This window comes from Silurus aristotelis (assembly GCF_946808225.1).
Source record: "Silurus aristotelis genome assembly, chromosome: 5".
Lineage (NCBI taxonomy): Eukaryota > Metazoa > Chordata > Actinopteri > Siluriformes > Siluridae > Silurus > Silurus aristotelis.
The window spans coordinates 33,663,933-33,691,534 of record NC_139578.1 but is presented as its reverse complement, the minus strand read 5'-3'; the positions used below and the strand labels follow the sequence as shown (position 1 = coordinate 33,691,534).

The 27,602-nt window shown below is 41.7% G+C and overlaps 3 protein-coding genes across 6 annotated transcripts; all 3 read right to left on the bottom strand.

Annotated features, from left to right (window-relative positions):
- Positions 1–682: 682 nt before the first annotated feature.
- LOC310725903 (uncharacterized protein) lies at positions 683–8,880 on the bottom strand. The gene is made up of 3 exons (XM_083541027.1): positions 8,775–8,880; positions 5,904–6,078; positions 683–1,824 (listed from the first exon to the last, which is right to left on the bottom strand). Exon 3 carries the CDS (start codon positions 1,800–1,802, stop codon positions 933–935), a length of 870 nt encoding a protein of 289 aa, XP_083397153.1. The 5' UTR covers positions 1,803–1,824; positions 5,904–6,078; positions 8,775–8,880; the 3' UTR covers positions 683–932.
- LOC310725890 (uncharacterized protein) lies at positions 6,338–20,078 on the bottom strand. Of its 4 annotated transcripts, XM_083541009.1 has the most exons (7): positions 19,921–19,952; positions 16,344–16,518; positions 13,290–14,448; positions 12,972–13,214; positions 12,674–12,784; positions 12,312–12,450; positions 6,338–7,683 (listed from the first exon to the last, which is right to left on the bottom strand). In XM_083541009.1, the coding sequence occupies exons 4-7, from the start codon at positions 13,012–13,014 to the stop codon at positions 6,861–6,863; spliced, it is 1,116 nt and encodes a 371-aa protein (XP_083397135.1). In that variant the 5' UTR covers positions 13,015–13,214; positions 13,290–14,448; positions 16,344–16,518; positions 19,921–19,952; the 3' UTR covers positions 6,338–6,860. The 4 variants fall into 4 exon arrangements, 3 of the variants coding, with proteins under 3 accessions (XP_083397135.1, XP_083397134.1, XP_083397136.1); XM_083541008.1 differs by lacking the exons at positions 12,312–12,450; positions 16,344–16,518 and having other exon boundaries at positions 12,972–14,448; positions 19,921–20,078; XM_083541010.1 differs by lacking the exons at positions 6,338–7,683; positions 12,674–12,784; positions 12,972–13,214; ... (1 more) ...; positions 16,344–16,518; positions 19,921–19,952 and adding an exon at positions 9,256–11,826 and having other exon boundaries at positions 12,312–12,568.
- A 1,326-nt stretch (positions 20,079–21,404) lies between these two features.
- LOC310725880 (uncharacterized protein) lies at positions 21,405–24,587 on the bottom strand. The gene is made up of 2 exons (XM_083540991.1): positions 24,432–24,587; positions 21,405–23,422 (listed from the first exon to the last, which is right to left on the bottom strand). Exon 2 carries the CDS (start codon positions 23,397–23,399, stop codon positions 22,059–22,061), a length of 1,341 nt encoding a protein of 446 aa, XP_083397117.1. The 5' UTR covers positions 23,400–23,422; positions 24,432–24,587; the 3' UTR covers positions 21,405–22,058.
- Positions 24,588–27,602: the final 3,015 nt, after the last annotated feature.

Genomic DNA, 27,602 nt, shown 5'->3' with positions numbered 1-27,602 from the left:
GCAGAAGTACAGAGAGGAAAACTGATTATTTGATTCATAGATTATACAATAATGTATCATTTCTTTTATTGCCATCAATCTAATTACTGAACAGTAAGAGGTTGTGATGACTAAGTTGGAAAACTCAGTTACCCCAATAAACGAATGAATGTCTCTTTTTTTTATAGGATTTCACAACTGTATGTTCTGAACTGTAAAATCGCAGCAGCAAATTACAACAAATTTAATTTATTATCTTGATTTTTCTTTCATAATTAGCTCGTGAAAACGAATGTTCACAGAATCAACTGAACTTCTATAAAAAATAAAAAATAAAAATAAAATAATAATAATAATTTCATTGATTCAGAATTGTGACTAAATCCTTCAAACCAGCAGCATGTTCAAAATTCAACCCCCAAATTACAACAGGAGCAGAATGTTTTTGATGGTCCAGGATCCTCCAAAAGGTTTGTAGCACAGCATTTAATTCCATTCTCTCAACGCGATCGTGTGCCTTCACCGTGCACTGACACAGCGCTGGGTGAAGAGGTAAATGACCGACACACTGATCTGAGCTCGGCTTCTGTAACAGATCGTTGTGGTTTATTCCTAAAAGTTCTATACAGATCTGCATTGATGAATCGTCTCTGAAAATAAATGATGAACTTTGTACCACATAACTGGTCTTTAGTGAGAAAGAGGTAAATCCAATACTAAGCAGTTATACACACAGGAAAGTGTTAATACACTGTTACATCAATAAGACTACATTGCTCTATATTTACATACTAAATACAGATGGCGCTACATTGCTACACTACACAACTTATTTGCTTTATTTGTACTTCACTATGTAAATCTTTGAGGGTTGTTTCTTCTGCATTAACACACTGGTGCATTTTGAGATGATGGCGATGATTTAAAACTCCACAGTCTAAACAGCTACAGGGCTACTTTCCCGTGTGAACGCGCTGATGTACATTGAGATGACTTCTCCGATAAAAATTCTTCCCACACTGTGAGCACTGATACGGCTTCTCTCCAGTGTGAATCCGCTGGTGCACTTTGAGGTGGCTACGATGAATAAAACTCTTCCCGCACTCTGAACAGCTGTATGGTTTCTCTCCTGTGTGAATGCGTTTATGCGTTTGGAAATTACACTCCCGGTTGAAACTCTTGCCGCACTGCGAGCAGTGATACGGCTTCTCTCCTCGGTGAATACTCTGGTGACGCTGCAGGGATCGCTCGTGATTAAAACTTTTCCCACACTGTGAACAGTGATACGGTTGTTCTCCGGTGTGGATGCGCTGGTGCTCGAGGAGGACGCTCTCTAAACCAAAACTCTTCCCACACTGTGAGCAGCGATGCGACTTTTCCACCGTGTGGGTCTGTTTGTGTTTTTGGAAATAGGTCATGTCAGCAAAACTCTTTCCGCAGTGTGAACACTGATACGGCTTTTCACCTGTATGGATGCGTTGGTGTGTTTTGAGGTTACATTCATATGTAAATCTGCTTCCACAGAGTAAACAGACGAACGGTTTCTCTCCCGTGTGGATGCGTTGGTGGAGTTTGAAATTGGCGCTCCGATTGAAGCTCTTTCCACACTCTAAGCACTGAAAGGGCTTCTCTCCCGTGTGGAGGCGCTGATGCTGTTTGAGATGAAACCTCTGACTGAAAGTCTTTTTACACTCTAAGCACTGGAAAGGTTTCTCTCCCGTGTGAATGCGTTGGTGCGCCTGTAATCTGCTCGGCTGAGTGAAACACTTCCCACAGTATGAGCAGTGGTGAAGGTCTGTGTGCTTTCCTACTTGACTGGCCATACTGAATACGTCTCTTGTGTCTCTAACAAGAAAAGAAAATAGAAGACACAAAGCAGAACATGAATGAAACTAGCAAATTTACACTGCAAAGATTCCACAATCTGAATTCCCACTCCCAGTGTGCAATAATGTATAAGAACATGAAGGTCCACTCCAGTTGGCCCAGTTTGTGAGAAAACACAATATGCACCAATCAGCCATAAAACTAAAAACAACTGCCTTTGAAGGTTGTAAGCTTAAATCACAGCCACACCAAGCAGCCACTTCTGGGCCCCTGAGCAAGGCCCTTAACCCCATATCTTCTCAATTATATAAATAAGATAAATGTAAGTAGGTCTGATAAGTACATTAAGTTTTTAGAGTTTCGATCGACTTAAAGAGACTTCCTCCTTACTAATCCTATCCACTTCCTGCTTCACCATCTCCACACCATCCAAACTTCTCTCTCTCACTCTCTCTCACTCTCTCTCACTCTCTCTCACTCTCTCTCACTCTCTCTCACTCTCTCTCACTCTCTCTCTCTCTCTCCACATGTTTTACGCTGGATGTCCTTCAGAACACAAACCTCCACATTTATCTGGGCTTGAGACTGACACTAAGAGTGACCTGACTTGTGCAAAACTAATTGCTGGGTTACCACCAGCCCTCCTGGAACTGAAATCCATGCTTTGTTTACAGACACAGAGAAACCCAGCCATTAGGGGGGCACAAGCCAGTGCACTCTTAGTGCCGGTCCCAAGCCCGGGTAAATGGGGAGGGTCGCGTTAGGAAGGGCATCCAGCGTAAAACATGTGCCATATCAAATATGCGGATCACAAATGAGAATTTCATACCAGATCGGTCGATGCCCGGGTTAACAACGACCGCCACAGGTATCGTTAGCCGACAGGGTACCGGTGGAAATTGGGCTACTGTTGGCCGAAGGAGGAGAAGGAGAGGAGGAAGACGTCTACAAAGACGGCAGGAAAAGGAGCAGTGTAGGAGAGTGGAGGTTCGGGTTGGTACTTTAAATGTTGGTACTATGACGGGTAAAGGGAGAGAGGTAGCTGATATGATGGAGAGGAGAAAGGTAGATATTCTGTGTGTTCAGGAGACCAAGTGGAAAGGGAGTAAGGCCAGGAACATTGGAGGTGGGTTTAAACTGTTTTATCATGGTGTGGATGGAAAGAGAAATGGTGTAGGGGTGATTCTGAAGGAAGAGTACAGTAAGAGTGTAGTGGAGGTGAAGAGAGTTTCTAATAGGGTGATGATCGTGAAGGTGGAGGTTGAAGGGATGATGATAAATGTCATCAGTGCCTATGCTCCACAAGTTGGCTGTGAGATGGAGGAGAAGAAAAGATTCTGGAGTGAATTAGATGAAGTGGTAGATGGTGTACCTAGGAAAGAACGATTGGTGATTGGGGCAGACTGTAATGGGCATGTAGGTGAAGGGAACAGAGGTGATGGGTAGGTATGGTTTTAAGGAGAGGAATGTGGAGGGGCAGATGGTGGTAGATTTTGCTAAAAGGATGGAAATGGCAGTGGTGAACACGTATTTTAGGAAGAAGGAGGATAATAGGGTGACGTATAAAAGTGGAGGAAGGTGCACACAGGTGGATTATGTTCTGTGTAGAAGATGCAACCTGAAGGAGATTGGAGACTGTAAGGTGTTGGCGGGAGACAGTGTAGCTAGACAGCATCGGATGGTGGTCTGAAGGATGGTTTTGGAGGCGAAGAAGAAGAGGAGGAAAGTAAGGATTGAAAGAAGAATAAGATGGTGGAAACTGAAGGAGGAAGAGTGTAGTGTGAGGTTCAGGGAAGAGGTTAGACAGGGGCTCAGTGGTGGTGAAGAGGTGCCGGATGATTGGGCAACTACCGCAGGAGTGATGAGGGAGGCAGCTAGAAAAGTACTTGGTGTGACATCTGGAAATAGAAAGCAAGACAAGGAGACGTGGTGGTGGAATAAGGAAGTGCAGGAGAGCATTAGGAGAAAGAGGTTGGCAAAACAGAAGTGGGATCGACAGAGTGATGAGAAATGTAGGCAGGAGTACAAGGAGATGCGGCAGCAGGTAAAAAGGGATGTGGCGAAAGCCAAGAAAAAGGCATATGAGGAGCTGTATAAGAGGTTGGACACTAAGGAAGGAGAAAAGGATTTATACCGATTGGCCAGGCAGAGGGACCGAGCTGGGAAGGATGTACTGCAAGTTAGAGCAATAAAGGATGGAGAGGGAAATGTGTTGACTAATGACGAGAGTGTGTTGAGAAGATGGAGGGAGTATTTTGAGCAACTGATGAATGAGAAAAATCAGAGAGAGAGAAGGTTGGAGGATGTGGAGTTAGTGAAGCAGGATGTAGATAATATTAGTAAGGAGGAAGTGAGAGCAGCGATTAAGAGGATGAAGAATGGAAAGTTGGTTGGACCAGATGACATACTGGTAAAAGCTTGGAGATGTTTATGGCAGTGGAGTTTTTAACCAGATTGTTTAACAAGATTCTGGAAGGGGAGAGGATGCCTGAGGAATGGAGAAGGAGTGTGCTGGTACCGATCATTAAACATAAGGGAGATGTGCAGACCTGCAGTAACTACAGGGGAATTAAGTTGATCAGTCACACCATAAAGTTATGGGAAAGAATAGTGGAAGCCAGGCTGAGAGGAGAGGTGACCATCTGTGAGCAACAGTATGGTTTCATGCCGAGGAAGAGCACCAAAGATGCCTTATTTGCTTTGAGGATGTTGATGGAGAAGTATAGAGAAGGACAGAAGGAGCTGCATTGTGTATTTGTGGATTTAGAGAAAGCGTACGACAGGGTGCCGAGAGAGGAGTTGTGGTATTGTATGAGGAAGTCAGGTGTGTCAGAGAAGTATGTGAGGGTGGTGCAGGACATGTATGAGGACAGTGTGACGGCAGTGAAGTGTGCAGTAGGTACGACAGACTGGTTCAGGGTGAAGGTTGGACTGCATCAAGGATCGGCCCTGAGCCCTTTCCTGTTTGCAGTGGTGATGGACAGGTTGACAGACAAGGTCAGACAGGAGTCTCCCTGGACTATGATGTTTGCAGATGATATTGTGATTTGTGGTGAGAGTAGAGAGCAGGTTGAGAAGAGCCTGGAGAGGTGGAGATATGCGCTTGAGAGAAGGGGAATAAAAGTCAGTAGGAGTAAGACAGAGTACATGTGTGTGAATGAGAGGGAGGGCAGTGGAGTGATGCGGTTGCAGGGAGAAGAGGTGGAGAAGGTGGAGGAGTTCAGGTACCTGGGGTCAACAGTGCAAAGTAATGGAGAGTGTGTTAGAGAAGTAAAGAAAAGAGTGCAGGCAGGGTGGAGAAGAGTGACAGGAGTGATTTGTGATAGTAGGGTACCTGCAAGAATGAAAGGGAAAGTTTATAGGACTGTGGTGAGACCTGCGATGTTGTATGGATTAGAGACAGTGGCATTGAGTAAAAGACAGGAGGTGGAGCTGGAGGTAGCAGAGCTGAAGATGTTAAGGTTTTCGTTGGGAGTGACGAGGATGGACAAGATTAGAAATGAGTTCATTAGAGGGACAGCACATGTACGATGTTTTGGTGACAAGGTGAGGGAGGCGAGATTGAGATGGTTTGGACATGTGCAGAGAAGGGACATTAATTATATTGGTAGAAGAATGCTGAGGATGGAGCCACCAGGATGGAGGAAAAAAGGAAGGCCAAGGAGGAGGTTCATGGATGTGGTGAGGGAAAACATGCAGGTAGTTGGTGTGAAAGAGGCAGATGTAGAGGACAGGGTGGTATGGAGACGGATGATCCGCTGTGGCGACCCCTAATGGGAGCAGCCGAAAGAAGAAGAAGAAGAAGTTTACAGACACAGAGATCACACTTTCCACATTTAATATTTGATTTAAACTTCAGCCACTGAGGCGCATCTGCATAATTGTTCTTCTGGCTGATTAGAGATCTCCATGTGTATGAGTTAGATTTTACACATCTATACTGTATAACTATTACACAAAATGTCCTAAACTGGGAGACAATCAGGTGTGGGGGATGGTCAGGATTTATTTCTGTCTGCTGTTAAAGTTTTTATTTGTTTCTAAATCAAACACAAATCCATGCAGCAGCTCAGAAATCCAGTTTTACTTTCACTTACCTCAGGATTCAAACATCAGCTCCTTCAACCAGCTCAAATGCTGATATTTTTCCAACGCATTCAGAAATGTTTCCATGCAGAGATCTCCAGCCCCTATTCTTCTCCCCAGGGCTCCTCTCCTTCTTCTGGACTTCTTTGGGGGTTGGAAAACCAACTTTGGGTGCATTACTGCCACCTACAGGAATGGAGTCTGGGGCAAAAACCCAAACTCACCCCATGTTCTATTATAACAATGGAATCATTTCAGTGTTTTAAAAGAAGTTGATAAATTCTGCAAATTTGTTGCCCTTCAACAACGCTTTCTCCAAACACTCGTTTATTGCAATTTCTATTTTCCAAAGGAAGAAGAAAGAAAAAGAAAGGAAAAATACAGAGAACAAATAGAAATGAAAAAAGAGAAAAAAAGAAAAAGAAACAAAAGAGGGAAAAATGTATGGATGGATGGATGGTTTTTTCTTCGTTGAGGCACTGCAGAAGCACAGAGAGGAAAATGGAGTTTCTGATTCATAGATTATACAATAATGTATAATTTCTTCTATTGCCATCAATCTAATTACTGAACAGTAAGAGGTTGTGATGACTGTTGGAAAACTCAGTTACCCGAATAAACGGATTAATGTCTTCTTTTATATGAGCTGAAAGTAGTCTAGTGCCACCTACTGGAGCTTAAAATAGGCAACAATCTAAAACACATTTACACATTTACATAGAAAGAAATTTGTTGTATGATGGAACAAACTGTTTAATGTACATTTGATAAACTCTTGAATCTTGAATCTATAGATTTAAAACCACAGAAATATGGGAACATGGACCTGAACCTGCTGAGCTGTTATCTGTATTGTACTGTGACATTTCCCTGAAAGACATCATTAGAACAAATGGCTTTATTCAAACAACAGCAAATTGACAAAAACAGAAATGTTCTTAATATCATGTACTTAAATCTCGGTTCGTTTAGTAGCACTTGGGTCTCTTCTCCTGCGTGGACTTGTTGGTGTCGCTGGAGTGCCCAAGACTTATAAAAACTCTTCCCACACTCTGAGCACTGATACGGCTTCTCTCCTGTGTGAATGCGCTGGTGTGTCTTGAGGACACTTCGATAATTAAAACTCTTGCCACACTCCAAACAGCTGTATGGTTCCTGTCCAGTGTGAATGCGCTGATGTATCTTGAGGCCACTTTGATTATTAAAACTCTTCCCGCACTCTGAACAGCTGTATGGTTTCTCTCCTGTGTGAATGCGTTGATGCAAACGCAAATTATACTCCCGGTTGAAACTCTTGCCGCACTGCCAGCAGTGATACGGCTTCTCTCCAGTGTGAATACTCTGGTGACGCAGAAGAGACTCTTGTGATTAAAACTCTTCCTGCACTGTGAACAGTGATGCGGTTGTTCTCCGGTGTGGATGCGCTGGTGCTCGAGGAGGACGCTCTCTAAACCAAAACTCTTCCCACACTGTGAGCAGCGATGCGACTTTTTCACCATGTGGGTCTGTTTGTGTTTTTGAATATGGATCAATTGAACAAAACTCCTTCCGCAGTGTGAACACTGATACGGCCGCTCTCCCGTATGGATGCGTTGGTGTGTTTTGAGGTTCCATTTGTGTGAAAAACTGCTTCCACACAGTAAACAGATGAATGGTTTCTCTCCTGTGTGAATGCGTTGGTGCGCCTGAAAACTACTCGGGTGAGTGAAACTCTTCCCACAGTATGAGCAGTAGTGAAGGTCTGTGTGCTTTCCTACTTGACTGGCCATACTGAATACGTCTCTTGTGTCTCTAACAAGAAAAGAAAATGGAAGACAAAAAGCAGAACATGAATTAAACTAATAAATGACAGTTTACACTGCAAAGATTCCACAATCTGAATTCCCACTCCCAGTGTGCAGTAACGCATAAGAACATGAAGGTCCACTGATACTCCAGTTGGCCCAGTTTGTGAGAAAACACAATATGCACCAATCAGCCATAAAGCTAAAAACTGCCACCTTTGAAGGTTGTGAGCTCAAATACCAATCACACCAAGGAGCCACTTCTGGGCCCCTGAGCAAGGCCCTTAACCCCATATCTGCTTATTTGTATGAATGAGATAAATATAAGTAGCTCTGATAAGTACATTAAGTTACAGTTTACACAACAGCACTTTATTAAACTACACCATTTACACATGATGAGGATTATAGAGTTTTTACGCTGATGTTTCACCTTCATCCGTGACACCAGTGTGTTTACTTTTCCTGCTGTTGGTTGACCCTGAACTCTCCGCCATTTAGCTAGCGTCATGCAAAACTATAAAATGAGCAGCCCAACTAATCGATAACGGCATCCTTTGACAACAAATTTCATTATCGCTTTTTATTGATTTTATTGATTAGTTGTTGTAGCACCAGACCGCCAGTTTGGACCAATCAGCCAAAGCTTTAAAAACACCAGTCTAATAATATAAATAAACTTGTTTCCACCCACAGACCTGCTGCTCATGATGAAGCTTTAGAGACATTGTGTGTGAAAATCCCAGGAGATCAGCAGTTTCTGAAATATTACCACGAGCCCTCTTGGAACTGAAATCCACGCCATGGTTACAGTCACAGAGATCACACTTTCCACATTTAATATTTGATGTAAACTTCAGCTACTGAGGCGCATCTGCATAATTGTTCTTCTGGCTGATTAGAGATCTCCATGTATACGAGTTAGATTTTATACATCTATACTGTATAACTATTACACACACTGTCCTGAACTGGGAGCCAATCAGGTGTGGGGGATGGTCAGGATTTCTTTCTGTCTGCTGTTAAAGTTTTTATTTGTTTCTAAATCAAACACAAATCCATTCAGCAGCTCAGAAATCCAGTTTTACTTTCACTTACCTCAGGATTCAAACCTCAGCTCCTTCAACCAGCTCAAATGCTGATATTTTTCCAATGCATTCAGAAATGTTTCCATGCAGAGATCTCCAGCTCCTATTCTTCTCCCCAGGGCTCCTCTTCTTCTTTTGGACTTTTTTGGAGGTTGGACAACCACCGTTTGGTGCATTACTGCCACCTACAGGAATGGAGTCTGGGGCAAAAACCCAAACTCACCTCATGTTCTATTATAACAATGGAATAATTTCAGTGTTTTAAAAGAAGTTGATAAATTCTGGAAATTTATTTAAACTTTTGTCATTCAACAACACTCTCTCCAAACACTCGTTTATTATAATTTCTGTTTTCCGAAGAAAGAACAAAAGAAAAAGAGGGGGTAAATAAATAAATGAAGTAAGAAAAAAAAAGAACAAAGAGAAAATGAAGAAAAGACAAAAAGACAAAGAAAAAATAAAGAGGAAAAAGAGAAAATGAAAAAAGGGTCCAAGTCAAGTCAAGTTTATTTCTACAGCGCTTTTCACAACAGACATTGTCTCAAAGCAGCTTTACAGAAATCAACAGTTAAGGTGAATGGTGTGCGTTTATCCCTGATGAGCAGCCATGGTGACTGTGACAAGGAAAAACTCCCTTAGATGGTATGAGGAAGAAACCTTGAGAGGAACCAGACTCAAAAGGGGAACCTCATCCTCATTTGGGTGACATCAAGAGTTTGATCATAAATCTTTCAACAATACAGAACACTGGAGAGAGAGAACTAACATGAGTACTGGAGTATAAGATTATAAGTAAATGTTCTTTCTACAGTCTTTGATATAAAACTAGGAGCTTCTGAGCTCAACATTTGTGATCATCACAGATCCAGCATCAGCTTCTCCATGCCAGAGCCTTTAAACACTCCAGGAGGTCCAATGTCAAAACTCCACACATGTAGCGGGATCCAATTGGCAGTGGTACGTCTCTGAATGGTTCGGGATGTTTGCGAGTTCGGCATCTACTTCTTTAAAGGTCTACAATCTTCATGAGGTGGGACGTGACTGGAGCTGGCCAAACCTCAGGAAGCCTCGGGGATGGGGAGAGAAAGAGAAGCAGTGGAGAAGAATTAGCGTAGCTGCTGTTCATGATATTAACAGCACAAGTTGATAATGTACGTGATCATATGTTCTGGAGCACAAGGTTATGATGTGAGACGTATGTTATGTGTAGGCTTTGCTAAAAAGATACGTTTTTATTCTGCACTTTAACTGTGAGAGTGTGTCTGAGCCCCGAACACTGTCAGGAAGACTATTCCATTGTTTAGGAGCTAAATGTGAGAATGATCTACCACCTTTAGTGGACTTTGCTATTCTAGAAACTACTAGAAGTCCAGAGTTTTAAGATCTCAGGGAGCGTGACGGATTGTAGCATGTTAAAAGACTGGAGAGATACAGGGGAGCCAAACCATTTAGTGTTTTATAAGTAAAAAGTAGTAGTTTGTAGTCTATTTGAAACTTAACAGGAAGCCAGTGCAGGGATGATAAGATTAGGGTTATGTGATCATATTTTCTTGACCTTGTAAGAACTCTGGCTGCCACATTCTGAACTAACTAAAGCTTGTTTATTAATGATGCAGGACATCCACCTAGTAATGCAAAAAGAGAAAAAGAAACAAAAGAGGAAAAAAATGGCTGGATGAATGGTTTATTCATCCTTGAGGCACTGCAGAAGCACAGAGAGGAAAATGTTTATTAAAAGTAAAGAGAAAATAGAGTTTCTGATTGATAGATTATACATTAAGTAAGAGGTTGTGATGACTGTTTAAAAAAACTGTTTTAACCCAAATAAATGGATTTATGTCTTCTTTTATATGAGCTGAAAGTAGTCTAGCGCCACCTACTGCAGCTTAAAATAGGCAACAATCAAAAACACTGGAGTTTCATAAAATTGTGTTTAAAACGCTGTTAAGTTGTGTTACAAAAGTTAACAGCCTGACCAGCACTGGAGAGCCTCTACCAGGCCACAGTCATAGATGCTACAGGAGTGTTAAAGCCTGAACATCAAAGCTGAAAGTTTTACCCACAAGCCATCAGGTTTCTAAATGACAGCCATCCACTGGTTCTACCCCCATTACTGCATACACAGAGATGATGGTGATGATTAAAAACTCCACAGTCTAAACAGCTACAAGGCTACTTTCCCGTGTGAATGCGCTGATGTACATTGAGATGACTTTTCCGATTAAAATTCTTGCCACACTGTGAGCACTGATACGGCTTCTCTCCAGTGTGAATGCGCTGGTGCACTTTGAGACAGCTATGTTGAATAAAACTCTTCCCGCACTCTGAACAGCTGTATGGTTTCTCTCCTGTGTGAATGCGTTGATGCGATTGGAAATTACACTCCCGGTTGAAACTCTTGCCGCACTGCGAGCAGTGATACGGCTTCTCTCCTCGGTGAATACTCTGGTGACGCTGCAGGGATCGCTCGTGATTAAAACTCTTCCCGCACTGTGAACAGTGATACGGTTGTTCACCGGTGTGGATGCGCTGGTGCTCGAGGAGGACGCTCTCTAAACCAAAACTCTTCCCACACTGTGAGCAGCGATGCGACTTTTCCACCATGTGGGTCTGTTTGTGTTTTTGGAAATGGGTCATGTGAGCAAAACTCCTTCCGCAGTGTGAACACTGATACGGCCGCTCTCCCGTATGGATGCGTTGGTGTGTTTTGAGGTTACATTTGTGTGTAAATCTGCTTCCACACAGTAAACAGACGAACGGTTTCTCTCCCGTGTGGATGCTTTGGTGGAGTTTGAAATTGGCGCTCCGATTGAAGCTCTTTCCACACTCTGAGCACTGAAAGGGTTTCTCTCCTGAGTGGAGGCGCTGATGCTGTTTGAGATGAAAGCTCTGACTGAAAGTCTCTCCACACTCTAAGCACTGGAAAGGTTTCTCTCCAGTGTGAATGCGTTGGTGCAGCTGTAAACTACTCGGCTGAGTGAAACTCTTCCCACAGTATGAGCAGTGCTGAAGGTCTGTGTGCTTTACTACTTGACTGGCCATACTGAATACGTCTCGTGTCTCTAACAAGAAAACAAAATGGAAGACAAAAAGCAGAACATGAATGAAACTAGCAAATGACAGTTTACACTGCAAAGATCCCACAGTCTGAATTCCCACTCCCAGTGTGCAGTAACGCATAAGAACATGATGGTCCACTGATACTCCAGTTGGCCCAGTTTTTGAGAAAACACAATATGCACCAATCAGCCATAAAACTACATTTACATTTACATTTGCGGCATTTAGCAGATTCTCTTATCCAGAGCGACGTACAAAAGTGCTTTGAGTCTCTAGTAATGAATAAATCTACACTGGTATGCAAGATTACAAACTTAATATAAATATAACCCTTGAATTGGAAAGTGCTAATTTAAGTGTTTCAGGAAGAGGTAGGTCTTCAGTCGGCGCTTGAAGATAGTCAGGGTCTCTGCTGTACGGACATCTAGGGGAAGGTCATTCCACCACCTCGGTGCCAGAACAGAGAAGAGCTTTAAAGTGTACTTACCTCTCATTCTGAGCTACTGGAAGCCAGTGAAGGGAGCGCAGCAGTGGGGTGGTGTGGGAGAACTTGGGCTGATTGAAAACAAGTCGTGCAGCTGCATTTTGGATCATTTGCAGTGGACGAATAGCGTTCAGGGGAAGACCTGCCAGCAGAGAGTTGCAGTAGTCAAGTCTTGAAATGACAAGAGACTGAACAAGCACCTGGGCAGCCTGTATCGACAGAAATGGTCGAATCCTTCGGATGTTATTGAGAAGAAATCGACAAGAATGAGCAACATAGCAACATGTGGAAAGAAGGACAGTTCATTGTCCATAGCAAAGAGTCATAAAGTGTTATTTGGAAATCTTGACCTGGAAATGAATCACATAGGATGACCAGCAGTTCTGTTTTGCTGGGGTTGAGTTTTAGTTGGTGAGCACTCATCCATGAAGATATGTCTGTCAAGCATGCTGATATCTGAGCGGAAGCTGTGGTATCTGATGGCGGGAAAGAAAAGATTAGTTGAGTGTCATCTGCATAGCAGTGATAAGAAAACCTATGTGAGGATATGACTTCACGAATGGAGTGGGTATAGAGGGAGAAAAGGAGGGGACCAAGTACTGAGCCTTGTGGGACACCAGTGGTGAGTCTGCATGGGGCAGATGTGGATCCCCTCCATGTTACCTTGTATGAGCGACCTTCCAGGTAGAAAGCAAACCATTCCCATGCTTTTCCGCAGATACCGAGGCTCTTGAGGGTTGACAAAAGTGTCTTGTGGTACACTGTGTCAAATGCTGCTGAAAGGTCCAGGAAGATAAGTAGAGATGACAGCTTTGCAGCATGCAGTTTCTCAGAAACAGCCAAAAGGGCCGTCTCTTTGGAATGTGCCGCTTTGAAACCAGACTGGTTTGGATCATGGAGGTTGTTCTATGAGAGACAGACAGACAGTTGGTTAAAAACAGTGCGTTCCAGAGATTTAGAAAGAAAGGAGAGAAGTGATACCGGTCTTTATTTGTTCATGTCTGATGAATCCAGAGCAGGTTTCTTCAAGATGGGAATGACCCTTGCTTGCTTGAAGGTAGTTGGTACATAGCCAGATGTTAATTACCCATTGATGATTGTGGAGATGAAGGGCAGGAAATCTTGTGTGATGGTCTGAAGCATAGGTAAACAGATTGGATCCAGAGGATAGGTGGTGGGATTGCAAGATTGGATGACTTGCAGTATCCCATCTTCTGTTAAGGTTGAGAAACTTCACAGAGACGTAGTGGATTGTTGGCTGTGTTGTGTAGTCGTTGTTGGGGAGGAAGTGAAGGTCTGGCAGATTTTCTTAATCTTCTCATCATAGAAGGAGGCAAAGTCATTAGCAGTCAGGGAGGATGGAGCAGGTGCAGCAGGGGGGTTGAGTAGTGAAGAGAAGATGTTGTGAAGTTTACGAGGATCTTGTGCAGAGGCCTCAAGATTTTCCTTGTAGAAGGCAGTTTTGGCAGGAGCGCGGTAAGATGCGAGGTCTACATCGAGTTCTGATTTTTTTCCACTTCCTCTCTGCAGATCTGAGTTCTCGTCGATTGCTGCGCAAAACCTCCGACAGCCATGGTGTGGAACAAGAAGTCTTCTTGGGTTTTGTAGTCAAGGGGCAAAGGAGGTCCATGGTTGAGGAAAGAGATGAGAGAAAGGAGTCCATAGCAACGTCTAAGGGTAGAGAGAAAAAGGAGTCAGAGTCAGGTAGAGATGAAAGAGTACAGGAAGCTACAGAGGAGGGAGAGATAGAGTGAAGGTTAGGACGGATAAGAAAGACATGTAAATTATTTTTTTTGAGTGAATAAAAAGAAACCAGGTGATGAACAGAGATTGGAAGTGGAGGGGCAGACATGTCTGTAGCTGGAGTAGGGCAGGTGAAAACCAGGTCCAGGACATTTCCTCCCTTGTGTGTTGGAGGGCAGCTGTTAAATGTCAAGGAGAAGGTATTCAGAAAAGGCAAGAGAGCAAGATGACTGAAGTTTGTCGGATGGGAGGTTGAAGTCACCAAGAACTGTCAGAGGGGTGCTGTCAGAGGGGAAAGTACTGAGGAGTGTGTCCATTTCTTCTAGGAAGTCTCCAAGGAGACTAGGAGGGCGGTAGATGACAATGATGAAAAGGTTGATTGGAGAGGTAACTGAAACTGCATGGAATTCAAAAGAAGACATAGTTAGATGAGACAAAGGGAGAGGTGTGACACCATCTCAGTGATAAAAGTAGACCTGTACCACCACCTCTACCAGTCTTCTCTTGTTTCAAACAAACCTTAGAAGGTTGTGAGCTCAAATCCCAGTCACACCAAGCAGCCTCTTCTGGGCCCCTAAGCAAGGCCCTTAACCCCATATCTGCTCAGTTGTATGAATGAGATAAATGTAAGTAGCTCTGATTAAGTACATTAAGTTTTTAGAGTTTCGATCAACTTAAAGAGACTTCCTCCTTACTAATCCAATCCACTTCCTGCTTAACCATCCACACCGTCCAAACTTCTCTCTCTCTCTCTCTCTCTCTCTCTCTCTCTCTCTCTCTCTCTCTCTCTCTCTCTCTCTCTCTCTCTCTCTCTCTCTCTCTCTCTCTCTCTCTCTCTCTCTCTCTCTCTCTCTCTCTCTCTCTCTCTCTCTCTCTCTCTCTCTCTCCTTGTTCATCAGCTGCTCAAAATACTCTTTCTTCCTTTCTATTTCCAGATGTCACACCAAGTACCTTTATAGCTGTCTCTCTTCTCACTTCTGCAGTAGTTGTCCAATCATCCAGCACCTCTTCACCACCACTGAGCTCCTGTCTGACCTCTTCCCTGAACCTCATACTACAGTCTTCCTCCTTCAGGTTCCACCATCTTATTCTTCTTTCAGTCCTCACTCTCATCCTCTTCATCACCACCTCCAACACCATCCTACAGACCACTATTCACTGCCGTCTAGCTTCACTGTCCCCCGCCAACAACTTACAGTCTCCAATCTCCTTCAGGTTGCATCTCCTACATAGAACATAGTCCACCAATGTGCACCTTCCTCCACTCTTATATGTCACCCTTTGATTCTCCTTCTTCTTAAAATAAGTGTTCACCACTGCCATTTCCATCCTTTTAGCAAAATCTACCACCATCTGCCCTTCCACATTCCTCTCCTTAAAACCATACCTACCATCACCTCCTCATCACCTCTGTTCCCTTCACCTACATGCCCATTAAAGTCTGCTCCAATCACCAATCTTTCATGCCTAGGTTCACCTTCTACCACTCCATCTAACTCACTCCAGAATCTTTCCTCCTCCTCTATCTCACAACCCACTTGTGGAGCATAAGCACTGATGACATTCATCATCACCCCTTCAACTTCCAGTTCATCACCCTATCAGAAACTCTCTTCACCTCCACTAAACTCTTACTGTACTCTTCCTTCCGAATCACCCCTACACCATTTCTCTTTCCATCTACACCATGATAAAACACCTCCAATGTTCCTGGTCTTACTACATTTCTACTAGGTCTCCTGAACACACAACATATGTACCTTTCTCCTCTCCATCATATCAGCTCCCTCTCCCCCTTTACCAGTCATAGTACCAACATTTAAAGTACCAACCCGAACCTCCACTCTCCTCCACTTCTCCTTTCCCTGTTGTCTCTGTAGACGTCTTCCTCCTCTCCTTCTCCTCCTTCAGCCAACATAAGCCCAATTTCCACCGGTACCCTGTTGGTTAACGATACTTGTGGTGGTTGTTGGTAACCCGGGCCTCGACCGATCTGGTATGAAATTCTGATTTGTGATCCGCATAATTGATTTGGCATGTTTTACGCTGGATGCCCTTCCTAACACAACCCTCCACATTTATCCGGGCTTGAGACTGACACTAAGAGTGACCTGAATTGTGCAACACTAATAGCTGGGTTACCACCAGCCCTTCTGGAACTGAAATTCACGATTTGTTTAGAGATGGTCAGGATTTCTGTCTGTCTGCTGTTAAGTTTTTTTTTTTTTTTTTTATATAAATCAAACCCAAATCCATTTAGCAGCTCAGGAATCCAGTTTTACTTTCACTTACCTCAGGATTCAAACATCAGCTCCTTTAACCAGCTCAAATGCTGATAATTTTCCAAAGCATTCAGAAATGTTTCCATGCAGAGATCTCCAGCTCCTATTTTTCTCCCCCGGGTTCCTCTCCTTCTTCTGGACTTCTTTGGAGGTTGGAAAACCAACTTTGGGTCCATTTCTGCCACCTACAGGAATGGAGTCTGGGGCAAAAACCCAAACTCACCCCATGCTCTATTATAACAATGGAATCATTTCAGTGTTTTAAAAGAAGTTGATAAATTCTGGAAATGTATTTATTCTCCTGCCCTTCATCAACGCTCTATCCATACACTCGTTTATTACAATTTCTGTTTTTCTAAGAAAGAAGAAAGAAAAACAGGAGAAAAAAAGAGAACAAATAGAAATGAAAAAGGGAAAAATAGAAAAAGAAACAAAAGAGGGAAAAATGGATGGATGGATGGTTTATTCTTCGTTGAGGTACTGCAGAAGCACAGAGAGGAAATTTGTGTTTCTGATTAATAGATTATACATTAATGTATCATTTCTTCTATTGCCATCAATCTAATTACTGAACAGTAAGAGGTTGTGATGACTGTTGGAAAACTCAGTTATCCCACTAAACGAATTAATGTCTTCTTTTAAATGAGCTTAAAGTAGTCTAGCGCCACCTACTGGAGCTTAAAATTGGCAACAATCTAAAACACATTTACAGATTTACAGACAAAGAAAATTGTTGTATGATGGAACAAACTGTTTAATGTACATTTGATAAACTCTTGGATCTTGAATCTATAGATTTAAAACCACAGAAATATGGATGATGTGAACATGGACCTGAACCTGCTGAGCTGTTATCTGTATTGTACTGTGACATTTCCCTGAAAGACATCATTAAAACAAATGCCTTCATTCAAACAACAGCAAATTGACAAAAACAGAAATGTTCTTAATATCATGTACTTAAATCTTGGTTCGTTTAGTAGCACTTAGGTCTCTTCTCCTGCGTGAACTTGTTGGTGTCGCTGGAGTGCCCAAGACTTATAAAAACTCTTCCCACACACTGAGCACTGATACGGCTTCTCTCCTGTGTGAATGCGCTGGTGTTTCTTGAGGACACTCCGATAATTAAAACTCTTGCCACACTCCGAACAGCTGTATGGTTCCTGTCCAGTGTGAATGTGCTGATGTATCTTGAGGCCACTTTGATTATTAAAACTCTTCCCGCACTCTGAACAGCTGTGTGGTTTCTCTCCTGTGTGAATGCATTGATGCGAACGCAAATTAGACTCCTAGTTGAAACTCTTCCTGCACTGCGAGCAGTGATACGGCTTCTCTCCAGTGTGAATACTCTGGTGACGCAGAGGAGACTCTTGTGATTAAAACTCTTCCTGCACTGTGAACAGTGATGCGGTTGTTCTCCGGTGTGGATACGCTGGTGCTCGAGGAGGACGCTCTCTAAACCAAAACTCTTCCCACACTGTGAGCAGCGATGCGACTTTTTCACCATGTGGGTCTGTTTGTGTCTTTGAATATGGGTCATTTGAACAAAACTCCTTCCGCAGTGTGAACACTGATACGGCCGCTCTCCCGTATGGATGCGTTGGTGTGTTTTGAGGTTCCATTTGTGTGAAAAACTGCTTCCACACAGTAAACAGATGAATGGTTTCTCTCCTGTGTGAATGCGTTGGTGCGCCTGAAAACTACTCGGGTGAGTGAATCTCTTCCCACAGTATGAGCAGTAGTGAAGGTCTGTGTGCTTTTCTACTTGACTGGCCATACTGAATACGTCTCTTGTGTCTCTAACAAGAAAAGAAAATGGAAGACAAAAAGCAGAACATAAATGAAACTAGCAAATGACAGTTTAGACTGCAAAGATTCACAATCTGATTCCCACTCCCAGTGTGCAGTAACGCATAAGAACATGAAGGTCCACTGATACTCCAGTTGGCCCAGCTTGTGAGAAAACACAATATGCACCAATCAGCCATAAAACTAAAAACTGCCACCTTTATAGGTTGTGAGCTCAAATCCCAGTCACACCAAGCAGCCACTTCTGGGCCCCTGAGCAAGGCCCTTAACCCCATATCTGCTTATTTGTATGAATGAGATAAATATAAGTAGCTCTGATCAAGTACATTAAGTTACAGTTTACACAACAGCACTTTATTAAACTACACCATTTACACATTATGAGAATTATAGGAGTTTTTACGCTGATGTTTCACCTTCATTCGTGATACCAGTGTGTTTAATTTTTCTGCTGTTGGTTGACCCTGAACTCTCCGCCATTTAGCTAGCGTCATGCGAAACTATAACCTGAGCAGCCCAACTAATCGATAACGGCATCCTTTGACAACTCATTTTATTATTGATTATTATCAATTTTTTTATTAGTTGTTGTAGCACTAGATATCTGGCACCACCAAGTCCCATGAAATGGATTATATGGCTCTATGGACCAATTCGATTACGATTTGGACTACCTGAAGGTCATTCTTGATCCATTCCTGACCAGTGTAACTGCTGAAAGACGCCAATGTGAACACTGTTCCCATTAAGCCGAGTTCTTACTCATAGTTCCAAAATAAGCAATAAAATTGCTAGTTTTTAAAAATGGCTACTAGATAAAAAAAAAAACAAAGAAACAGAACACTCCCTGTGAAATAGTACTGAACTTTATTACAAAAATAAAAGTAATTTCAATGCTCTGGTCTTCGTGAAGAAATTAGAAGAGGCTGATTCTAAGCAGGACTGTATGGATTTATGTGAAATGGTAACGCTTTAAAGTAAGATTCCATTTTAACATTAACTCAAGTATATAAATGCTTTATGTTCATTGCTTATTTGCTCATTTCAACATTTAATTTTAGATGAATAAAGTTAAATTTAGTTAATGCACTATAAGCTAAGATGAATTAAGTACAGCTCGCAGTCTCATGTATCAAAACAAACAGCACGCTGAGTCAGCGTTACTCTTCTAGAAGTCATGCCAATGGACCTTCTCAGCCGCTCCAGCACAGACAAAACCCAGAAAAACTATCGGTATGGATTTTTGTAGATAGTTTCAGCAATCAACTATCGGTGCCTATTAACAGATTAATCGGCCGACCTGCAGTTTGGACCAATCAGCCAAAGCTTTAAAAACACCAGTCTAATAATATAAATAAACTTGTTTCCACCCACAGACCTGCTGCTCATAATGAAGCTTTAGAGACATTGTGTGTGAAAATCCCAGGAGATCAGCAGTTTCTGAAATATTACCACCAGACCTCTTGGAACTGAAATCCATGCTTTGTTTACAGACACAGAGATCACACTTTCCACATTTAATATTTGATGTAAACTTCAGCTACTGAGGCGCATCTGCATAATTGTTCTTCTGGCTGATTTGAGATCTCCATGTATACGAGTTAGATTTTACACATCTATACTGTATAACTATTACACACACTGTCCTGAACTGGGAGCCAATCAGGTGTGGGGGATGGTCAGGATTTCTGTCTGTCTGCTGTTGAAGCTTTTATTTGTTTCTAAATCAAATCCAAATCCATTCAGCAGCTCAGAAATCCAGTTTTACTTTCACTTACCTCAGGATTCAAACATCAGCTCCTTCAACCAGCTCAAATGCTGATATTTTTCCAACGCATTCAGAAATGTTTTCATGCAGAGATCTCCAGCTCCTATTCTTCTCCCCCTGGTTCCTTTACTTCTTCTGGACTTCTTAGGACATCAGAAAACCAACTTTGGGTGCATTTCTGCCACCTAAAGGAATGGAGTCTGGGGCAAAAACCCAAACTCACCCCATGTTCTATTATAACAATAGAATCATTTCAGTGTTTTAAAAGAAGTTGATAAATTCTGAAAATGTATTTATACTCTAGCCCTTCAACAACACTCTCTCCATACAAAAAGAGGGGGAAAATACAGAGAACAAATAGAGAAGAGGATGGATAGATGTGTAGAAACAAGCAAACAAATTAATGAAGGAAGAAAGAAAAAAAGAAAAAAGAAGAAAGAGGAAAAAGAGGAAATGAAAAAAAGTGTTAGAGAAAAATAAACAAAAGAGGGAAAAATGGATGGATGAATGTTTTATTCATCCTTGAGGCACTGCAGAAGCACAGAGAGGAAAATGTTTATTAAAAGTAAAGAAAAAATGGAATTTCTGATTCAGAGATTATACATTAAATAAGAGGTTGTGATGACAAACAAAACTGTTTTACTACAAATAAATGGATTTATGTCTTCTTTTATATGAGCTGAAAGTAGTCTAGCGCCACCTACTGGAGTTTAAAATGGGCAACAATCAAAAACACTTGAGTTTCATAAAATTGTGTTTAAAACGCTGTTAAGTTGTGTTACACAAGTTAACAGCCTGACCAGCACTGGAGAGCCTCTACCAGACCACAGTCATAGATGCTACAGGAGTGTTAGCCTGAACATCAAAGCTGAAAGTTTTTACCCACAAGCCATCAGGTTTCTGAATGACACCCATCCACTGCCTTAACCCCCATTACTGCAGACACAGAGTACCCTCTGACCCTGAGAGGTGTTTATTACCCCCAATCCTATGGACCTGAAACTGATGAGCTGTTATTCGTATGTGACATATCCCTGAAGGACATCATTAGCACAAATGCGTGTAGTCGAACAACAGCAAATTGACAAAAACAGACATGTTGCTTTGAAACGGTTTCACTTCTTGCTGTTCCAAGGTCCGTCAGAACTGGGTTAGGGTTAAAATCTTAAAAATGATATTCAAATCAAACTTCAACAAAATGTTACATCAAAGGATTTTCTGTGGAAAATAAACTAGATCTCTCTAATTAGTCCACGAGTCTTTAAGGATCAATTTCCAAGGTAGAAGTAGTGAAGGTCTGTAATTCAACAACAGACAAAACAACACAAAAAGTTACATACACGTGTCCATTTCTAGCATTTTGTGCTTGAAGGCCCAGCAGTGGTACATTGGCAATGCAGGAATTTTACCTCATGACCTTCCAAAATCTTCACCAGTGAGCTACCACTTCCCCTATACACGAGGTGGTATTAAAAAGACTAGTTAGAGATTCGCTCTGTTTACAAGAAAGTACTTTATTTATCATTTACACACTATAACCTTCACAGCAATACATTGCTCCCAGTGTTCCTGTCACTTCTGGAATGTGTCCTGGAAGTCTTCTTCTCGAAGCGTGTCAAGCATCTTCTGCTATACGCGCTGAATCTCTGCAATGTTTGTCAAAACGGCGACCTTTGAGCTGAATTTCCATCTTCGGGATGAATCTGGCGAATGGGGTGTTGAGATCATGCTGTTTCTGCTGAGAAACTCACATGTGAGGAGAGCTCGTGACAGGGTGCATGGTCATTGCAGAGCATCTATTTTTTTGTGCACCACAGATGAAAACGCAGACGTGGTACCGCACGTGGTCAGAACGGCACCAGTTACAGAGCTCGCTATGTACACAGGATCTTTTGGCAAACTGACTTATGAAGGTCGGTGCTCCCTGTGACTATGCTGCCATCTGCTGGCATGCTACAAAACAAGTCCTGAAACTTTTTGCTATCACCTCTTACACGGTAAAGAGTTACAGACTGCAAAATCAAAACACAGGACAACATTGCTTCTCTCTGTTAGATTTAGATATCAGGTACAGAAATGCTCTATTCTGCTATGCTGCCCAACAAGTACACTTTATATGTACTTAAATCTCTCTTCGTTTAGTAGCATTTAGGTCTTTTCTCCTGCATGAACTTGCTGGTGTCGCTGGAGTGCTCCAGACTGATTAAAACTCTTCCCACACTCTGAGCACTGATACGGCTTCTCTCCTGTGTGAATGCGCTGGTGTGTCTTGAGGACACTCCGATAATTAAAACTCTTGCCACACTCTGAACAGCTGTAGGGTTCCTGTCCAGTGTGAATGCGCTGATGTATCTTGAGGCCACTTTGATTATAGAAACTCTTCCCACACTGTGAGCAGTTGTAGGGCTTCTCTCCGGTGTGGGTGCGCTCGTGTTTTTTGAGACCATTTTGCTGAATAAAACTCTTCCCACACTTTGAACAGCTGTATGGTTTCTCTCCTGTGTGAATGCGTTGATGCGATTGGAAATTATACTCCCGGTTGAAACTCTTGCCGCACTGCGAGCAGTGATACAGCTTTTCTCCTCGGTGAATACTCTGGTGACGAAGAAGAGATCTCTTGTGATTAAAACTCTTCTCGCATTGTGAACAGTGATACGGTTGTTCCCCGGTGTGGATGCGCTGGTGTTCGAGGAGGACGCTCTCTAAACCAAAACTCTTCCCACACTGCGAGCAGCGATGCGACTTTTTCACCACGTGGGTCTGTTTGTGTCTTTGGAAATGAGTCATGTCAGCAAAACTCTTTCCGCAGTGTGAACACTGATACGGCTTTTCACCTGTATGGATGCGTTGGTGTCTCCTGAGGTTACACAGGGCAGTATATCCACTTCCACACAGCAAGCAGATGAACGGTTTCTCTCCCGTGTGAACGCGTTCATGCACTCTGAGGAAATACGGCTTTGTAAATGTCCTCCCGCAGTGCGAACAACGGAATGGTTTCTGTCCCATATGGATGTGTTGGTGTGTATTAAGAGTAGACTTGCGACTAAACCTTCTTCCACATTGTGGGCAGATGAATGGTCTCTCTCCCGTATGGATGCGCCGGTGTGCAGTGAGACTAGATTGGTGAGCAAATGTCCTTCCACAGTCTGAGCAGGCGAATGGTTTTACTCCCGTATGAATGCGTTGGTGCTCCTGGAAATTACTGTGCAGAGCAAAACTCTTGCTGCATTGTGAACAGCTATAAGGCTTCTCTCCCGTGTGAATGCGTTGGTGTAGTTTGAGGTGAAAAGGCCGAGTGGAACCTTTTCCACATTGTGAACAGTTAAATGGCTTCTCTACTGAGTGAATGCGTTGGTGCACTTGTAAACTACTCTGCTGAGTTAAACTCTTCCCAGAATGGGAGCAGTGGTGAAGATCCGTGTGCGATACGACTTGACTGGTCACATTACCAGCAGTCTTTAGACTATTACTGGAGTCGGTGGCTAACATTGTGTTCTTGTCTGTTCATGTCTCTAAAGAGAAGCAAAGAAAAATGTCAAAAAAGGATACAATATATAAATACTCCCATTTTCTAATGCCCAAAACAAAGAGTCCTACATAAAACTAATGACAGCTTCAAGTGCAAACACCTTAAACTTGACAGTAAAAAGACAAACCATGTCAGTGCAGTGATTTCCCAGTTAGAAGGTCCGTAGTCATTATACAGCACAAAAGCGGCCTCTAGAGGCGAATCACTGACACCACATGATGTTTGTTTTTCCTCTTTTTGTTTTTATTATTTTTAGATGCTGTTTATTTTTGTTGAACCAATCTGAACCACCTAAGGCCATCAAAAACACATGCTCACCCAGAATGTACTTATTCATGATTGGCCTAGGTTTTGCTGAAATGAGTGGAACATCGTGTGGTTGATGGTTGCTGTAGCCCATCAGCCTCAAGGTTTGATCTCTTTGTGCATGGTGAGATACTTTTCTGCTTACCATAGTCCTACAGAATGAACATTTGAGTTGTTTTTTCCTTCCTTGCCTCTTGACAATGGGAGGTGGTAGTTAAGTAATTAAGGAATTGGACTTTGGAAGGTCATGAGTTTAAAATCCATCCAACACAAGATGCTAATTTTTGGCACCTGAGCAAGGCTCTTAACCCCATAGCTGCTCAGTTGTATGAATGAAATAAATGTGGATAAAAGTGACTAGATGACTAAAGGTAAAATCGATTCAACAAGGCATTTCCACACACACACTGCCAAGTGATTGGCTGGTTAAAGAGCTCCATGTATGTTCACCTGTTAGAGATGAAGTACACAGTGATTATACATCACATTTCCCAAAATTAGATTTAGACAACTGATTTCATATATTAAATTTTTTTACATCTATACTGTAAAACTATAAAACACACTGTCCTGAACTGGGAGCCAATCAGGTGCGAGAGATGGTCAGGATTTCTGTGTGTCTGCTGTGTAAAGTTTTAATATTTAAATCAAAACCAGTTCAAAAATCCAGTTTTACTTTCATTTACCTCAGGACTCAAACATCAGCTTCCTCAACCAGTTTGCTATTTTCCCCAAGCAGGCAGAAATGTTTCCATGCACAGATCTCCCACTTCTATTCTTCTCCTCCAGGTTCCTCTCCTTCATCTGGAGGTTGTAAAAACAACTTTTGGTGCATTTCTGCCACCTACTGGAGTGGAGTGTTGTGTATTTCGTCGTCTTGATGGAGTGTAGCTGTCGGTTGGAAGGAATCTCCGTAGACGCAGTTATTTCGTGTAAATAATGATTTTTATTCAGCACAGAAATATAGCATCTTTACAGGCCTTCCGGTCAAGCCTGGAGTCAGCACGCTCTGATTCAAAGTCTGACTCCCGATCCATGGCTGCACACTCATTATATATTCTGATCATTCTCTGGGTCCGCCTCTTAATGTATAACAGATGTATATCAGCCTACTGTGCAATAATGTTTATCTTAAAGAGAAAACCTGTCTTTGTCCAGATTTAATATATCTCAAATCTACCAGCGCTCACTTTCCCAGACCATTCATCTTAACATACAGTGAGAACGGGTCAGAGGTCTTTTCCCAAGAGGACATGCATCCTGGATCATATTCTATACTTCGGCTTATATTGATTTAAGGACGACCATCCGTCTCATTTTCCCAGTCACGGCTCATAAGATAAGCACTATGGGCCTTTCATACATTTGGCTTAAAGGAAAACATCTGGCCAGATGGTTCAGTAATTAACTTTGGCCTTTCCAGGACTGTCACCATTTGTAGAATTGTATGAGTTAAGGCTTTTAGATATTACACATTTAAGATACTATACGTTTAAGACACTACAGGAGTCTGGTGCAAAAACCTAAACTAACCTTATGTTCTATTATAACAATTCATTTATTTCAGTAATTTAAAAGAACCTGAAATATTCTGGAAAAAACTTCCAAAATATATTTATGCTCGTTATCAACAATCTCTCCAAACAACTGTTTATTACAATTTCTATATTTATATTTTGGAGGAGGATATTTGGGGGCTCCAGTACATCATTAACAGTCTCTCCAATCCCACATTTATTAAATGATGATGTTTGATGAACAGATCAGACTTTACTGTGTTGTTCCTCCTATTGCCACCAATAAAAAAAAACTGAACAGGAACAGATAAAGTGTGTGTTTTAATACTTGTACAGATGTTTATGCATGTTAAACGTAATTTATCTGGCATCAACTGTATTCTCTTGTTTTTCCAAAACAAATTTCTCATTAATTTAATCAAATGAATATTTAACCCATGGACTGAGGAATCAAATATTATTTTCCACCCACTTTTCCTTTTCATCCTTCTGCAGCGTACCTTCAATCATCATTCATAAGATTTTGACAAAAACCCAAAATGGCAAGAAATCTAATCTAATCTAATCTAATCTAATCTAATGGACTGAAGCATTGGTGTGTTTTTAGATGTGCAGGTACACTGTAACTTCCTTGACCCGAGCAGGGGTGAAGTGCTTTCATTGTTTGTCCATGATGGCTGAAAGAACCAGGTGGAGCAGAAGTCTGAATCTTGACCAATAAAGTTTCTCTTAATTTTTGCTTGAGGAGGAAAAAATATATATAACATAACAACAAGAGTAAATAATAATTTATTGCAAGATTATTGACTTTTCCAGTGTCTCATCTTCTTCATTGTTTTGCTCATATTCCTTCTGCATTTCCTGGTGGATTTCAGTAACAACATTTAATTAAAACCAATATTTTGTACATAGTTAACATAATCAGGCACTTCATAATAATAAAGACAAACCATGTATTTAAACTGTCTACAGTAGGGACAGGTATCATTCTCATTTTATTGATACTGTTATCGATACTACTCTTCATAATCTTGTGCCAAAAGACATTGAAAATTTCAAGTTATTTTATTACTGCAGTTTACAAATTACTCTAAACAGAAATACATAAAGCACATTTTTTGTAAATAAAAATATCAAATAAATTATTTATATAGAGATAGAGAAAGAGATTTCCTCAGCAATCCACGGCACTAAATATATGAACAGCATCTGCATTGGAGCACAGCACAACCCAGTGAACAATTCTGGAAACTCCAGCATTTAGGTGAACTTATCTATTGCCTACTAGACCAGAACCAGGTCGACTCTACTGTAGAGTAGAAAACCCTGCCGTTTTGTTGTTTTCTCAGGGGTCATCTTCCCCTCCATCGTTATGGTGAATGGGCTGCTCCTGGGTGTCTTAAACCGTCTGCGTCTCGGCCTCGGCCCTCTAATGATGCTGTAACCCTTTCTAGCCTAGCATTTCCTGTGGAAGTTATAATTAGATACATTTCAAAATCGAGAAAGAAGTGTTTTGATTGTAAATGTTTAATTATATTACTAATGTTGCCTCCTTCATTCACTATTACACTACTGCATATATTGCATTAGTTTTGCCCACACTTTTGGACATTTTAACGTTGACGCCATGACTGATTGTCGAGCAAATGTTGACCACGTGATGACCATTCAGGGACGGAAAATGACAAGCAGCAGCTTCTAATTCACCATCGACACCAACGCATATGAACCGAAAACAAGAAGTATTAATAGCAGTATCGTTTGTCCTGAAGATTATATGTAGTTCAGTATTGACCCAATTCAGTTCAGATCCCAAAAAAGACCTTTCTCTACTGTCCCAGTAACCTTCCATGTGTTTTACAATTTGAGGTGCCAGAGTTCCCCACTGAACCAGAGTGAGGACACGAAGGCAATTTTCATAATCCAACAGCAGCAAATTACTTGGACAAAAAGCACTTTTCGTTGAATCAGGTTTACTTTTATTTAAAAACAATATATAGAAAAGTAAAAAAATTATGTTTTGGTTTACTTTATGCCCAAGATCTTTCACTTTAAATTATGTTTACGCTCCATCCATCACGCTTCCGGATAAACTCCAAAGATGTCATTCTTTTTATTATTATTATTATTATTATTATTATTATTATTATGTTAACATAACCTAGACTGTGTAAACCCACTGAATATCAGTTTATCAGTTGAAAAATTTTTAAATAGCTTACCATAATCAGATGGTAGGACACTAAGGGCAGGAGAAAACACTAAAGCACCCAACGGTACTAAATATTACTGAAATGTGGTTGCTCCTGGTGGAGCAATATAAAAAATTTTTTTAAAAAT